The sequence below is a fragment of the Canis lupus genome, chromosome 5, assembly GCF_003254725.2.
Source record: "Canis lupus dingo isolate Sandy chromosome 5, ASM325472v2, whole genome shotgun sequence".
Lineage (NCBI taxonomy): Eukaryota > Metazoa > Chordata > Mammalia > Carnivora > Canidae > Canis > Canis lupus.
This window is the reverse complement of record NC_064247.1, coordinates 81,226,200-81,243,010: the sequence shown is the minus strand read 5'-3', so window position 1 is coordinate 81,243,010 and position 16,811 is coordinate 81,226,200. Positions and strand designations below refer to the sequence as shown.

Below are 16,811 nucleotides of genomic sequence, written 5' to 3'. Positions count from 1 at the left end.
TTATTTGGCAACATTTGAAAATCAGGACCAGCATTTTCTGTTGTAAAATCAAAAGTTTGGCAACCTTGGACCCAAATTCCTTCCTGACACAATCAGCTGCCTTGCCTAGTGGTTGCTCCCTTTAAAGGAACATGCATTCTTTCGTCAATCACAGCCCTCTACTTCTTCTTGTGGGCTTTTTTTTTTAAATATGTAAAGCTATAGTCTTTTTGTTTTTTTTTTTAAGATTTTATTTATTTGAGAGCAAGAGTGAGAGAGAGGGAGCAAGGGGGAGGCAGAGGGAGAGCAAGAAGCAGACTCCCCACTGAGCAGGAAGCCTGGTGTGGGGCTCCATCCCAGGAACTTGAGATCATGACCTGAGCTGACGGCAGAAGCTTAACTGACTGAGCCACCCAGGCACCCCTCCCTCTTGTTTTATACCTAGTTGCTCACTCGCATTGCCTTTTTGGCCCTTGAAGGTATTGCTGTTTCAGATCCTGGCTTTTCAGCTGCCCCCCACCCTATTCCCAGGTTACACTGGCAGAGAGAGCCTAGCAACTTTCTTAGATTTCAGACTATCTTAGCTACTCATTTTCTGAGAGCGTGGTTTTCAACCGGAGGTGAGTTTGCCCACCAGGAGACATTTGGCAAAAGTCTGGAGACATTTTTGGTTGTCACACCTGCTGGGAAGGGGTGCTACTGGCATCCAGTGGGTAGAAACCAGGGGTGCTATTGAGCATCTTATAAAGTACAGGACAGCTTCACACAAAGAACGTCAATATTGCTGAAGTTGAGAAGCTCTAGCCTAAAGGTGCATTTTATTCATATATATTCCGGAGCGTGGTTCTATGGCGGGTGGGGCGTTTGGCTGCCTACTGGGCTCAGTGTGCTTAGAGGCTCTTATGGGACTGTCAGGGGAAATGACAGTTCTTGAGGTCCATAGGTCCCTTCTCTGGCCTGGTGACCAACAGTATTCTTGGTAACTCAGGTGAGCAGGAGTAGTAGATTTGATTGTGGAAGGGTGATTTTTCTGTCTTACATTGTTTATCTTTGTGGAGTCCGGCCTGTTGTGTAGGCTTACACACGTCATTAGAGAATGTTTGCCGTGAAGGTGTCCATATAGAAGTCATTCCGCATTGACACTGGTATCAAAGCAGAGGCTTGCTGACTGCTAAGTCTCCATTTCCCTCACCCCTCAGGATTTGTTTGGGAAGGCTGACAGTGATGAGGAACAGGAAGAGGAGGAATAGGAGGAGCAGGAACAGGAAGAGATGGGGGAGGGAGACTTCTGAGCGGGAGACTGAAGTGAAGAAACACTGATAGTGCCTGAATAGTTTTCTGTTGTCTCTTATTGTCTTGGACTCTGGCCTGGGCAGAGTTCTGAGAAGTAAACATATGCTCCCCTATTTTGGTCAGTTGTTATGGATCAACAGCTTTCGTGTTCTGAAGTGACATGCCTCAGAAGGACTGGGTCTTTACCATAGCCTCAAAGACCCGGGAGTCTACCCATGTATAGAGCTTGAATTGTTTGATAATAATACTAAATGTATATATTTGTGTAATTAAAAACAAGGAGGATTCTTAAAAAGGCATATACCTGACATATTCATATGCATCCCAAGAGGTAGCTCCAGATTCCAGGATTTCCATTTGGAAGGGTTTACCTTTCTTGGACTGTTATAGAACAATTTTCTCCTAATAGACTTGTAGATATCTCTCCCCTGCTTTTTTTTTTTCTTCCACCATGTTGCTGCTGTTGTTAAGGATTGCATTCCTCTGTCCTTGAGTGCCTCTTAGTAACATCCAGCTTGTTTTTGGGAGAAATTGGAAGGGTTCCTTCTTCTCCTCGTTGCTGTGGAAAAGGGAGCTGTGACTGTCAGCATAACTGGGACTGTAGCTGCAGATTGCCAAACGAGCTCCTCCTCATCAGAAAGAGAATATGAGGGGCATAGTTCTTAGAGTGCATGTATTACCCAGGATTAATTTGGATTTTAAGCACCTGAAAACCAAAAGCAGCATCGCTCAAATATACTGAAGTTTATTTCTCTCACATATTTAAGGTAGGCAGTGTGAGGCTGGTAGGATGACTTCAGAATTTTTCAGGGAGACAGGTTCCTTCCTTCTGCCTTACTGCTCTGCCATCCTCAGCGTGTGACTTTTAGCTGGTCGTCCAAGGTGGCTACTCAAGCCCCAGCTGTCAAGTCTGTACTGTGGCTGACAGGAAAGACAAAAAAAGGCAGGCTCTGTCCTTCAAAGAGACTTCCTGAGGCCTTTTTTATATGAAACTTTGCTTATATGCTGGGGCAAGAACTTACTTATTTGGCCATACCTGCCTGCAAGAAAGCCTGGTAAATGTCAGCTTAATTTTGGGCAATCCTGGGACGCCTGGATGGCTCAGTTGTTGGGCTCAGGTTGTGATCCCAGGATCCAAGATCTAGTCCTGAATCAGGCTTCCTGTGAGGAGACCTCTGCCTATGCCTTTGCCTCTCTCTCTCTCTCTCTCTCTCTCAATCTGTGTTTCTCATGAATAAATAAATGCATCTTTAAAAAAAAGTTTTGGGCAACCTAGACCCTAGCTAAAGTTTCTATTAGTAAGGAAAAATGGAAGAACAGATATTAAAAAATAACTAGCAGTTTTTGCCACAAAGCGACCTTGGGCATTTGTTTCTGCTTTAGGTGTGGATCTGCTATTTGAGTACTCCTTTCCCAGCAACAAGCCCCCAGAGCTTGAAGACCCTCACACAAACCCCACACTCATTGGTGCAGGCTTTCCAGCAAGGAGATGAGATCTAGAGAGGAGGGAAGGCTTGGATGTTGTCATTGTGGTAGTTTTATCTGAGCACCTGGCCTCCAGGCCCAGTCTTGTGCTTGGGCTCTGATGGACTCTATGGCACTAGATGGGGATGGGAATTTTGGGATGTTTGGAGGGGTGGGGATTAGATGGTGAAATGTTTCTTAATTAGAATCAGGAAAACATTCAGGGGACTTGGCTTCTGTTTGGTAGACTGTTGTCAGAGCTCTCTGTTCTCTGGCAGAGCTGAGAGTACAGTGAAGCAAGCAAGACTCCTGTGGCCAGCATTTAAGGGTGTATTCAACCTCAGGTTCTCCAAGTGGTCCTGAAAGTGAGTGCCTCCTTAAATTATGTGCCTTCCTTGCCTCACCCTGCTCCTGGCCTTGCTCCTTTGCACATTGTTTTAGATTAAATAGTTTAATTTTTACTGAGGAAGAAGCGTATGTGCATAGTAAAAAAGTCAGAGTATAAAATAGTATACAATGGAAAAAGTCTCTCTCCCTCTCCAGTGCTTTGGTCTTTTTCCCCAGAGGCAACCACTATGACAGGCTCTTTTGTATCTTTCTGACTGTCCTTCAGAATGGGCTCTGCAGGGACTTCTTGAGGAGCTGCCTTCTTTCACTTATTGGCAGTAGTCATTGAATTGCGCGCAATATTTACTCCTGTGCTGAGAGGAGCAAGTGTGTGTGTGTGTTTGGGGGGGTGGGGGGAGGTTGTAGCAGGATGGAGGGAAGGAGGGGTAGAAGTGAGAGGGAGAGGGAGTGCCTGTCAGTGGGGCTGAGGAGTAAGTCTGCTCCTCTTCTCCATCTCACATCCACATCTTGGTGCTACAAGGCAGAAGCATAGTGAGCATAGCCAGGGCATGGTGAGATAATCTCTTTCTTCATGTATATGTCCATCTTTTTGTCCCTCTCTCTTTTTGTCCCTTATGTCTCTTTATCTCTGTCTCTTGTCTCTTTGTCCTCTGTCTTTCGTGTATTTATCTTTCTCTGTTAGTCTTTTTCTCGCAGGCTGCACGCCCTCTCACTTCTGCTTTGCATAGTTCTGCTTCCTTCCTCTGTTTTCTTGTGGTTTTTGTTCCTCTATTACAAGGGTCTGAATGTGACTTTGACTTGCTATATTTCCCAACTCTGCTACTGTTAGGTAGATTCAGTCTTTTGGTACCCCAAACTATGTTCCTGGGAAAGGCAACTGAATAGGCTCAGCTTGGGTAATCAGCCATGATAGGCGAGGGGGAGCAATTTGAGGCAGATACCTCAAAATATCCTTACTGTATTGCACTGGGGTCTGTGGATTACTGGGCTATTAATCAGGTAATCCTTATGCTAGCTGTTCTAGGCTTAGCCCCACATAGCGAACTTTGATTTGCAGGGCAGCACCATGCATGCATTCCTTTGGCCTTTCTTCCCATATGACTTTTGCCTCCCACTCCCCATGACTGACTAGTGAGCATTTGTGTTACTTGCTAGCGTATTACAGAGTGAAATTTCTTAAAGTGTCATGGAGGTGTTTAGCCACCATGTTTATTTCCGTAGGCTCTTGGCTCTCCTGCCATTTGAGTAGAGGAATGTCAATTTTCTGATAGTTTCCTTGCTCTAGGGAATCGGTGATTAAGTGAAAAGTCATCACCATCTTGATTCCAACCAGAGTTTATCATTTCCCCTTTTTTCTTGGCAATAAGCTTAAGAAAACAATATGCTTGGGACACCTGGGTGGCTCAGTGGTTGAGTGTCTGCCTTCTGCTCAGGGTGCAATCCCAGGATTCAGGATCGAGTCCCATATCGGGCTCCTTGCGGGGAGCCTGCTTCTCTCTCTGTCTGTGTCTCTGCCTCTCTGTGTGTGTGTGTCTCTTGTGAATAAATAAATAAAATCTTTTTTATTTTAGAGACCTAGGCAGAGGGAGAAGCAGGCTCCAGTGCAAGGAACCTGATGTGGGACTCAATCCCTGGAATCTGGGATCACGCCCTGAGCCAAAGGCAAATGCTCAACTGCTGAGCCACCCAGATGTCCCAATAAGTAAAATCTTAAAAAAAAAAGAAAAGAAAGGAAAAGAAAACAATATGATTTTGTTCCCCCCTCCCCAATAATTTGTGACTGTGCAAATGCCCAAGGGAGAGACCTTCTTGAGACAGGTGTCTACATGATCATAGCATGAGATACTAAGCTGTGCTGTGAAGTGGGAGTGCTATAGGGTTCAGGGAGGGAGAGCTCAGTGAGGGACTGGCTGGTATATTTGAAGAAGATTTTACAGAGGAAGTGGTGAGTGAGCTAGACCTTGAAAGCGAGAGTTGCTGTTGGCTGTGGCAGCTGGAAGAGTAAAGGACACTTCTTCTAAGTGTATATATGGCACCAGTAAGGAGAGAGTTTCTGGCTGAAGAAGAGAGCGCAAAATGGGTAGGGGTAGGTAGAGGTGGCTTGGAAGATCAGCCCCAAGGATTTGGTAATAATGTTTGGGGTTCACATAAAAGTTCTATTTTTGGAGGCTTGTGACAGTACTTAGCCACATCACTGTAGAACCCCTTGAGGCCTGTAGAACCCCTTGAGAACCCCTATTCTGTTCTTGTGTCCTCCTGGTAGGTCAGAGAAGTCCCTATTTAGCAGGGTAAGATGCTGGGACCCTCAGCACAGGGCTTGGATATCATTGAAGCCCACAAGGAGCTGGGCCCTAAAGCCGGCAGCACAGACAGGAGCCTAGGGAATGCCCAGGCAAGCTTACTTCTCCATGGACCTCAGTGAGAATTGGGAGGTTTGGATAGAAATGCAGAGGATGGTGGGGGAGGTTGCCTCTCTCAACCAGTTTCCTCATCTAAAAACAGGAATAGGGTTGTCTATATTTTGGGGTTGTGGGAATTAATTGAGAGGATGTATATGAAATTGTCAGGTACTTACACGTAAAACATTGTAATTCCTAGGTGACTTGCCACCTGCATTCAAATTCACCTCATTTGTTGATGGGCCTCTCTTGTGGCCATGGAAATGTTTTATGCCTTGGATGGTTTGGAACATTGGGAGTCTGAGTGGGAAAAAGTGGGTGAAGTCCATTATTCCTGGGCCTGGGGGCAATTTCCAAAAAATGATTCTGGCTGTTAGAATTTAAGAATGTGTTAATGCATGCGTTTGTATCTTTACTTGTCCACAGTGATGAGCGGATGGTGGATGTCCCTCCATTGCTTATTCTTCTGGTTCTGACTGATCTATTGGCCCCTTTGCTTTAGGCAGATAGGGCAGATGTGATGCTTTCTACAAGGTGAGATTGGGTCACATGCCCTCAGCTCAAGCCTGTCAGTGATGTTATGTTTTTCCTTCTAGGTCTGCTGACATTTGTGAACTGTGCTTATGTCAAGTGGGGCACACGTGTTCAGGACACATTCACTTATGCCAAGGTCCTAGCGCTCATTGCCATCATTGTCATGGGTCTCGTTAAACTGTGCCAGGGTAAGATGGGCCTGGGCTGGGAAGGAGGGTGGGTGACTCTGGGAGTTTGCATGGATTTCCTAAGGAGGACATAGGGAATCTTGGCTTTACTGATTAGCTCTTTTTATGTGTATCCTGGACTATCAGTGAGAGTGAGACATCTGTTCCTGAGCTTCTTGGGCCAGGCTGGCTTGGCCAACTGAACAGTCCCTCCCTAGGGCTGCTTTCCCTTTGTGGAGGCTGGGAACATTGCAAGAAGGCAGCTGGAAGCCTAGGAGTTTTTGAAACCTGGATCATGTATAATTGGGTCATAAGTGTAGTTGATGGGGATAGAGTGAGCCCTGCTCTTGCCCTGTTTTTGGTCTGTGACTGCCATGCAGTGAGTAGGAAGACCTGGCCATCCTTGAGAGGAATGGGAAGGAAGGTATGGAATGTAGAAATGAGTGGTTATTTTGCAGCCTTTACTTTTCATCTGAATTTGCTTCTATTTAACATTCGGTCTCAAAGTCAACTCTCAGGAAAATATTAAAATAGTATGAAGTTGGCACTGACTTTCCTGCATGTTGGCCTTAGGAAGCTTTTCATTCCTGAATCAAAGTAGACTGGCAATGAGGGTAGACAAGATTTCCCGAGCTCTTAGGGAAATCCCTAAGGTATTTTTGGCTAAGGGGATCTCAATCACTTACTTAACAACCTAGTTTTATAGATTGTCTCTAAACTCAGCCGTGTTTATATTTACTGGGGAGGGGGCTGAGGCTCCCCCATCTCAGATCCATTGGATTAAACACTGATTGGTTCGGGAGTTCAGAAAGCTCTGTTTTTAAGTGCCTTGAGTGATTCTTAGGCAGCTGGTCCAGTACCTTAGTGCACATGTACCAAGTTACTACAGCCAGCCACCTTGATGTCCATGAGTCTCAGGAACATCTTGGGGTCAAATTGGGTAGATAAGTTATCCTTCTACCAAGATCTATGCCTGAGGAAACCACTCCTGTATATGATGACTGACACGGGACATAAAAACCTCTATTTTCCCTTCTCTTGCTGCATATCCAGCCCTTTTTGACACATTGAAGGACTAGGTCTACTTTTTGCAGGGGGTGACAGCAGGCTTCCTTAGAAGTCTGGATCTTGTTAAAAACCTCCAGTGTGTCCAAAAGGTCTCTCTGCTGGGCCAGGCAGGTGCTGCCTCCTCAGCTTTCTAGTTAATGGTCTCCAGAGGCCTCCAAGGAGAATGACTGGTGCCTAGGCTGTCTCCCTAAGGGAGGAAGTGGCCCAGGCCTACCCCTGGCCTAATGAGAGATAAGAAGACCCCAGTTCATACATAGCCTGTGATTTCCTGCCACATGTAATCACAGCTTCTGCAAGTAGAGCAACGGAGTTCTTTTCATGAGAATGGGAAAACTATTTGACCCAAATTGTGCATTGGTTTTGGCCACAAGAGATAGTTCCACAGGAAGGTCTAATTGTTAATTAAAAATGCTTCCTTTATGTGAAACAGGGTTCTTTCTAAAAAAAGGAGGAAGATCTCTGGCCTACTGTGAGGACACTGCAAATTTATTAGAGCTTTTCTGGAAATGGTATTATCACTTCAGAAGGCAACCAGGAATGCCTTTGTTTTTCTAAGATTGCATAGGTTTGTTAGAGGAATATGCACTTTCTTGACGGAGTGGGTGGGGTGATAAAGTATAGAGATGGCTGATGGTTGTTCTTTTGATGTTAAATTATGTTTTTTTTTCTTCCCTCTTCCCACTTGCTTTTCCTTTTTTTTCTTGACCCTCCTTTCTTTCCCCATCTTTGCTTCCTTTTTCTTACTGCCTCTCCCTGTTCCTCCTCTTCTCCTTATACCTACTATGTCTCTTTTCTTTCTTCTTCCTCTTTCTTCTCCCTGAACTCCTTCCCCTACTTACCTTTGTCCCCACAGGACACTCTGAGCACTTTCAAGACGCCTTTGAGGGTTCCTCCTGGGACATGGGAGACCTCTCTCTCGCCCTCTACTCTGCCCTCTTCTCTTACTCAGGTTGGGACACCCTTAATTTTGTAACAGAAGAAATCAAAAACCCAGAAAGGTAACGGTGGGATCACACTCTCACTTCCCAACTTGGCTGGAACTCCTCCTGCTCATAGTGGGCACACTTGCCTTCTTTCTTCCCCTTTCTCTTTCTCTCATCCTTTCTTCTCCCTACTCCTCCTTCTCTAGCTCCGAGGGATAAGGGGCTAGGTTGGGGATGAGTGAAGGAGGGAAAGCCCCTTGCTATTCACGCTCAGGTTTACACTGGAGGATTCCCAAGGTCTTTGCTCAAGAAGAGGTCTTCCAGGACAGCCCCGGTGGCGCAGCCTGCAGCCTGGGGTGTGATCCTGGAGACCCAGGATCGAGTCCCACATCAGGCTCCTGCATGGAGCCTGCTTCTCCCTCTGCCTGTGTCTCTGCCTCTCTCTCTGTGTGTCTATGAATAAATAAATAAAATCTTAAAAAAAAAAAAAAAGAAAAGAAGAGGTCTTCCATTTAGCAGTGGCTGATCCAGCGGGGGCTAAAGTGTTAGAACCTCATACTCTGGTGCTGACACTGAAGCCTGGGAAGCCAGAAGCTTATTTTGGGCAGCCAGGTCCCCAGCCTGGCTTCCAGTCCCTGGAGGACACTGCTCCTCCTTCAGTGGGACTCATGAGTCCTATTGTGGCAAGGATCAAATATTGATCCCCAGCTATCTTCACAGAGAAGGGTCTCTCTCTCTCTCTCTCTCGTTTCTTAGCAGAAAGGGGCATGGGATTCATACCCACCTTAGACAATGTGGGAAAGAGGAGCCTGCCTCAAAGACTTAGAGTCAGGGAACTGCTAAATTTCAGAAAAGTCCCTGGGTGAACTCTGACTCCAAAAAGAGTTGATTCTAGGTAGTCCTGTCTCACTTGTCCTGACAGAAATTTGCCCCTGGCCATTGGGATTTCTATGCCAATTGTGACGCTCATCTACATCCTGACCAATGTGGCCTATTACACAGTGCTGAGCATTTCAGATGTCCTTGACAGTGATGCTGTGGCTGTGGTGAGTCCCTATTTGCTTGTCATCTTATGATACTGTATGGCTCAATCTCTTTCTGCAGCCACTCCAGCTCTGAAGGGTGAGATGATGGGTCTAGGCCAGAGAGTGGGCTGCTCAGTAGTGATGGTGTTTGTCCTGAAAGCATAGGTATAGGAGGCTTATGAAATCCTGGTCTGTGCTGAGTGACTTCTGTGCTCTTTCCCTAGACATTTGCTGACCAGACATTTGGCATGTTCAGCTGGACCATTCCCATTGCCGTTGCCCTGTCCTGCTTTGGGGGCCTCAATGCATCTATCTTTGCTTCCTCAAGGTAATGTATTTCTGCTTTACCAATAACAGATTGCAATATTTAATCTTCTGAGGATATAGGTGAGCCCATAAGAGCCCTTCTTACCTCTTTTGGATGTATAGGGTGTGTATGTGTGTGTGTGTACACTTGTGTGCATGAGTATTTCGGCCTTTGTGCTGACATTTGTGTGCTTGAAGCTCACACTTCCATCTGAGGTGAGAACAGATTGGTTAGAAGTGGAGGGAAGGAAGGTTATAGCCTGGAGTAGAGACCCTGTCAGGGACCATACTCTAGGCTCCTTGTGGGTTATACTGTAGGCTCAGGACTCCTTCCTTTAAAAGATTATTAGTGATCACTTGCTGTATACCAGGTATTGGTACAGGGTGACCCTGCCCTTCACTTCACAGATATCACTGAAGCTGATAGGTAGGCTCTGCTCTCCTCTCTGTGTAGAGACTTACCTATAAGAGCATTTTTCCTTCCTGTTGTTTCAGAGAAAGGAGTAGTTCCGCTTTTCCAGGCTGACCCTGCTAGCTGGTTGGTCTCAGGGCTCCAGCACCATCCCTCTTCTTAGCACTTTGCTTCATCATTTGGCCCTTCTCTTTGGTGGATGTTCATTTGGGAAGCAGCTCTGCACAAGCTTCATCTCTGCTCAGTGAAGTCACAAAACAGCTTTTCTCATCTCTCTTCTTCCTTACTGGATACACTTCTTGAGGGAATGGTCTGCATTTTGACTGCCACTTATTGTTCTAGCCATTATACTTTGACTTCTGCTACCTAAAAAATATTCTTAAGTGTATTGGTGACTTCCTTCTTAGCCTGCTTTTAGTTCTTATTCTTATGGACTCCTATAGCAAGTGATGCTTACTACCCTCTACTTCTGAAACTACTCCTGTGACTCTGTGACACTCTGGTATTTGAAAGGAAGCCTTCTTTCCTGATTTCTCTTCCACTCACCCTATACACGTTGCTGTCCCTAGGGCTGGGAGTATAACAGGCATTCAGTAAATATTTTCTACATGAGGAACACCTGATAGCTCAGCGGTTGAGCGTCTGCCTTTGGCTCAGGGAGTGATCCTGGAGTCCCGGGATTGAGTCCCACATTGGGCTTCCTGCATGGAGCCTGCTTCTCCCTTTGCCTGTGTCTCTGCCTCTCTTTCTCTCTCTTGAATAAATAGATAAAATCTTGAAAAAAAAATATCTTCTGCATGAACAGGTAGAGGATGAATTAGTAAAAGAAATAATATTTTGTCCTATTTCTTTTCTTACTGGTTTTGACACCCCAGTCCAGGTACTTGGGGCCTCCCTACGGAGAGCAATAGAGCGATCAGTCCTGGAAAATAGTATGGTGTCCTCTTCCTTTACTTCAAGCTGATGTGGCCAAGGTTGCACTGAGTGTGACTCTTCACAAGTTACCCCACCCAAAGATGGTGTTTCCCATAACCTCACCCTTACTGATGCCCAAGATATTCTATTTTTTTAAATATTTTATTTATTTATTTATTTGACAGAGAGAGAGAGTGTGCACACAAGCAGGGGGTATGGGTAGGCAGAGGGAGAGGAGGGAGAGTAGGCTCCTTGCTGAGTAAGGATCTTGACATAGGGCTCGATCCCCAGACCCTGGGATCATGAGCTGAGCCAAAGGCAGATGCTTAACTAACTTAGCCACTCAGGCGCTGTGCCCAAGACATTCTAATTGGCTCTGCCAAACTTAAAATACTTACACAGTAGGTGCCTTTTAACCTCACTCAGCTATACTGTGGGATTGACAGTTTGGCACCCCAAACTGGGTTTTGAGGGTGGGGATAGAGGATTCAGAGAGTAAGAGTCTGGACATGAAGGGGACTGCAGTGATGTTGAGGTAATGCACAATTGTTTCTGTGTTAACTTCTCACTTTTTCTTTGTTGCCTATGTAGTTGTCTTTGGTTTTGTACTAGACACTTTTGTTGTACCTGCATAGTATCTCCTAGCATCCCCTCTACCCTATTTCTTCTCTACCTAGTACAGATTATTAACCTGTGTGAGCCAACTCCCACCATCTTGCCCTGTGACCTTTCCAGATGCTATCATCAACTCCTGTGGCTCCACCTAGATGGCTCACAAGTATCTAAATGCACTCCACTTATGCTTTGTCTTTAGTTGTGATATTATGTGTTGCCAGTTCTCCTTCCTTGACCTCTTTGTTTTTCCCTTGGTGTTCACCCTCTTCTCCCAGCTCACACATGTACACATGTGCACACACATAGACACACACTCAAAGGACCACCAAATTTTTTTTTTTTAAGAATGTATTTATTGGGATCCCTGGGTGGCGCAGCGGTTTGGCGCCTGCCTTTGGCCCAGGGCGCGATCCTGGAGACCCGGGATCGAATCCCACGTCGGGCTCCCGGTGCATGGAGCCTGCTTCTCCCTCTGCCTATGTCTCTGCCTCTCTCTCTCTCTCTCTCTCTCTGTGTGTGACTATCATAAAAAAAAAAAAAAAAAAAAAAAAAGTCCAAATACCTTTAAAAAAAAAAAAAGAATGTATTTTTTTATTCATGAGAGACATGGAGAGACAGAGGCAGAGACACAGGCAGAGTGAGAAGCAGGCTCCATGCAGGGAGCCTAATGTGGGACTCGATCCTGGGACTCCAGGATCACGACCTGGGCCGAAGGAAGGTGCTCAACCGCTGAGCCACCCAGGTGTCCCAGGATCACCAAATTTGATTGAGGTGGTCATATCTCTCTTGTTCTCTCTTCAGCCACGGTGTCTACCCTCATTCAGGCCTCCTCTCTGATGGGATAGTTATCGCAAATTACTTTCTTTTTAGATTTATTTATTTGACAAATGGGGGAGGAGCAGAGGAAGAGGGAGAGTCCCAAGCTGACTCTGCTGAGCATGGAGCATGACGTGGGGCTTGACCCCATAACCCTAAGATCATGACCTGAGCCCAAATCAAGAGTTGGAGGCTTAACCGACTGTGTTACTCAGGCACCCCACAGACTACTTTCTTATCTGGCCTTCTTTCTATACCCTAGCCTCTCCCTGCTTTAATTGGCCTCCATGATGCCACCAGAGTCTCTGTCAAATCCTGTGAGGCCTTTACTTCAAAGCCACAACAGACTGTCAGTGTTTGTTCAGACTCCATAGCATGGCCTCATGTGTAGGTTATTCTCAGCTGTCTCCTCATGCACCTTATCCTGGGACTGTAGGCATTCTGGTACTGACCTCAGGAAGCTCACCCTCTTTCATTCCTTAAGCCTCTTTTGCCTTTGCCAATGGTGGTTTCCACCCACCTGCTCACCTTCTGGCAAACTCCAGTTCTTCTTCCCAGCCCAGATGTGGTCATCTCTTGTGAAGTTTTTTGTTCTCTCAGCCCACTGCCAAGCCTGTTGAGTGCTTTGTACTTCATGATGATGCTGACTACTCTAGATGGTAGTTCATTTCTCTCTTGCTTTGCTTCTCAATCAGTTGGGCTCTTTCCCTAAAGAGAGGAAACCTGGGTTATCTCTAAGCCCCTGGGCTTATCCTGGCCTATCATATATCAGGAGCTCAGGGAAGATATATAGAGAGCACAACAGAAGGCTGGCTGCCCTTCTTTAAAAAGCCATTGTGTTAAGTATGAAATCTGTGGGGTGTTAGAGTGGAGGTACCTCTGATGGAGTGGATTGGGGTGGCAGTGAGCGATGGCCGGGTGAGGCATCCATTGGGTGATGGTGGGTTTCATAGCTGAGGGGCTGGGGGGTGTCTGTGGCCAATAGTAGGGTAGGGCATTCCTGGATAATGTTGAAGTACAAATGGTTGGAAGTTGGAGACATCTATGGGTAAAGTTGAGGGGTGAAGGTGGGGGTTAGGCATGTATAGAGAATATGGGATGGTCCTGAGAGACTGCCTCCTAGCTCTAGAGCTCTGAGCGTAGTTTGTCCAAGTGAGGAGTGTGGCTACATGGCCAAATGAAAGGATCATCCTGACACTTCTTATCTTTCTAGGTTGTTCTTCGTGGGCTCCCGTGAGGGCCACCTCCCAGACCTTCTGTCCATGATCCACATTGAGCGTTTTACACCCATTCCTGCTTTACTGTTCAATGTAAGCTCTGCTGGGGGAGTGTGGAGAATTGTAGAATCTCTCCTGGCTTTATGAGAAGACTGTGGGTGGGGAGGTATACTAGGTTTTATTTTTTATTTTTTTATTTTTTTAAAGATTTTATTTATTTATTTCTGAGAATACACAGAGAGGAGAGAGAGAAGCAGAGACACAGGCAGAGGAAGAAGCAGGCACCATGCAGGGAGCCTGACGTGGGACTCGATCCTGGGTCTCCAGGATCAGGCCCTGGGCCAAAGGCAGTGCTAAACTGCTTGAGCCACCTGGGCTGCCCTATACTAGGTTTTTAAGCTACTTCCCATCCTCTCAGTGTTTCTTAAATTTTTTAAAAATATAAAACAGTTATATGAGGGAGGGCAAATGGTACAAAAAATATAAAATTATAAAATTTGTGGGATTATTTTTATTTTTGAAAGATTTTATTTATGTATTTATTTATTGTATGACTGGAAGAGGGGAAGAAGGAGAGAGAATCTTTTTTTTTTTTTTTAAAGATTTATTTATTTATTTATTCATGAGAAACACAGAGAGAGAGAGGCAGAGACACAGGCAGAGGGAGAAGCAGGCTCCATGCAAGGAGCCTGATGTGGGACTCGATCCCAGGTCTCCAGGATCACACCCTGGGCTGCAGGTGGCGCTAAACTGCTGCGCCACCGGGGCTGCCCAGGAGAGAGAATCAATCTTAAGCTGACTCTGCGCCGAGCACAGAGCTGGATGCAGGGCCCAATCTCATGTCCCTGAGATCAAGACTGAGCCAAAATCAAGAATTGGATGCTTAACTGACTGAGCCATGTAGGCACCCCTAATTTTTTTTTAAGTAGGCTCTAAGCCTAATGTGGGGCCAGAACTCATGATCCTGATATTAAGAGTCACACATTCCACCATCTGAGCCAGCCAGGTGCTCCTCCTGTTTTAAAAATTTTAATTAAATCATATTTAGAAAAGCCAGGGCAGTTGTATACAAACTACCTAGGGACTTCTATTCATGTTATACACTTTATAGATTTTTTTTTTTAAGATTTTAAGTAATCTCTATACCTAACATGGGGCTTGAACTTACAACCCTGATATCAAGAGTTGCACACTCCACTAGGTGAGCAGCCAGGTGCCTTTAGTTTTATATATAGTAGATGGTGCTTCATGTTCCAAGTGAATGATACATACCCCTTATAGTATCAGCAGCTCAACTCTTCCTCCCCATCAGCATCAAGCTTCATTATTTAGCTCTGTACTGAATTTCTTTTGATTTTTAAAGATTTTATTTATTCATGAGAGACAGAGAGAGGCAGAGACACAGGCAGAGGGGAAGCAGGCTCCATGCGGGGAGCCCGATATGGGACTCGATCCCAGGTCTCCAGGATCACGCCCCGGGCTGAAGGCAGACGCTCAACCGAGCCACTCAGCCATCCCCCCCCCCCCGCCTTTTTTTTTAAAGATTTTATTTTGAGGATACTTTTTTTTTTTTTCTTTTGAGTATACTTTAGTTTCTTCTTACCCCTGGAATTTTCCTGGCAATTATCACATTTGTATTTTTATATTTGTTTTTGTGAACTTTGTTATTTTGTCAAAATAACAAGAATCCTTTCAGTATATTGATTGGGATACCATTGAATTTGTAAATTTAGGGGAGATGTGACATCTTTTAATCATCTACTGCCCCAGTTTCCCCGATACAGTCCCCCATCTCTCCCCAGAATGGGCCCTTTTAAAGTCCTTTGTTGATGATCTGGGTGAGAGAGGATGAGGTGGGGGAACTCCATATTCTGAAGTGAGTAAATCTGGGATCCCTGGGTGGCTCAGCGGTTTAGCGCCTGCCTTTGGCCCAGGGCGTGATCCTGGAGACCCGGGATTGAGTCCCACGTCGGGCTCCCGGTGCATGGAGCCTGCTTCTCCCTCTGCCTGTGTCTCTCATGGATAAATAAATAAAATCTTAAAAAAAAAAAAAAATGAAGTGAGTAAATCTGATCACGCCACTGCACTCTAGTCCCTTTGTCTCCTAGGACTCTGGTCCCACTGGGCAAACTCTGCCATATGTTTCTTAACAAGTATGGATCCATTTCGTCAGTCTGCATTTCTAAGACCCCAGGACAGTGAGGTGTTTCTGGAGGCATTTACTCTGTTTGTATGCCAGGTAGTTGGGACTCAGGAGTAATGGTCTCCAGAGGGTGGTGTGATTCATGTTGAGGTTGGTGCATCGAAGTGAGGAGGGCCTCACTCTCTGCTATCAAAAGGGGAAAGGAGTCTGGCTTGTTCTTGCAGTGCTTGCAAGAAGATGGGAGGCACTGTGTGTAGGAAGGGACCCCAACAGGAGAGGGAGAGATGCCACCTTGAAGGTTAATGCAGAGAACAGGCATATCTGATGCCAAGGGGTCACTGAAAAGAACTGGAGGTAACCTGGTAAGCTAACTCAGCAGTGAGTGACAGATCTGGTGCTGATGGCTGGGTTGTTGGTCTCTTGGGATGGCCGGGTGGTGACAATGCCCACTCCTCCTTCCCATCCTTTCCCCCTCCAGTGTACCATGACACTCATCTACCTCACTGTGGAAGATGTTTTCCTGCTCATCAACTACTTCAGCTTCAGCTACTGGTTCTTCGTGGGCCTGTCTGTTGCTGGACAGCTCTATCTTCGCTGGAAGGAGCCCGAGCGGCCCCGGCCTCTCAAGGTCAGTGACTCTGGACAGAGTAGGAGGGGTGGGCCATCTCCCCAAGGTGACTCTCTGTACCTTGTTCCCCAATAGCACTTTACCTAATAACTCATCTCCTTCCATTTCAGCTGAGCCTGTTTTTCCCCATCATGTTCTGCATATGCTCCTTGTTTCTGGTGATTGTGCCTCTGTTTGGTGACACCATTAATTCCCTTATTGGCATCGCGATTGCCCTCTCTGGGGTTCCTGTCTACTTCGTGGGTGTTTACCTACCTGAGTCCCAGAGGCCAGCCCTTATTCGGAATGTCCTGGGTGAGCTTCTTTGCCCATTACTCATGGCCTGTGTGGATATGTGTGTATGTGTACAGATGTGTGCAGAGGTGGGAGTGGTGGTTAACGGCTTCCCCTATACTAGTGATGTGCTGGAGACCATGAGACCTGGTTGCTCCACATGACTTCTCCCCTTTCGATCTTGACGTGAGCATTTTAGTTCTAACTTTAGAGTCCTATTTTAACCCCAAAGGGGTTAAAACACTCCCTTTGGAAAGTGCAATCCATATGGGAAGATGAGGAGTCA

General features: G+C 46.0%; 1 protein-coding gene across 3 annotated transcripts in view; it reads left to right on the top strand.

Annotated features, from left to right (window-relative positions):
• SLC7A6 (solute carrier family 7 member 6) overlaps positions 1 to 16,811 on the top strand; it is a 39,718-nt gene that overhangs the window by 18,687 nt on the left and 4,220 nt on the right. For all 3 annotated transcript variants that reach the window (XM_025426625.3, XM_025426628.3, XM_025426626.3), the window contains 7 exons: positions 6,080 to 6,205; positions 8,106 to 8,250; positions 9,098 to 9,221; positions 9,425 to 9,528; positions 13,478 to 13,574; positions 16,103 to 16,252; positions 16,363 to 16,546. In XM_025426625.3, the coding sequence (XP_025282410.1) occupies positions 6,080 to 6,205; positions 8,106 to 8,250; positions 9,098 to 9,221; positions 9,425 to 9,528; positions 13,478 to 13,574; positions 16,103 to 16,252; positions 16,363 to 16,546 (930 nt within the window). The remainder of the gene's footprint in view (positions 1 to 6,079; positions 6,206 to 8,105; positions 8,251 to 9,097; positions 9,222 to 9,424; positions 9,529 to 13,477; positions 13,575 to 16,102; positions 16,253 to 16,362; positions 16,547 to 16,811) is intronic.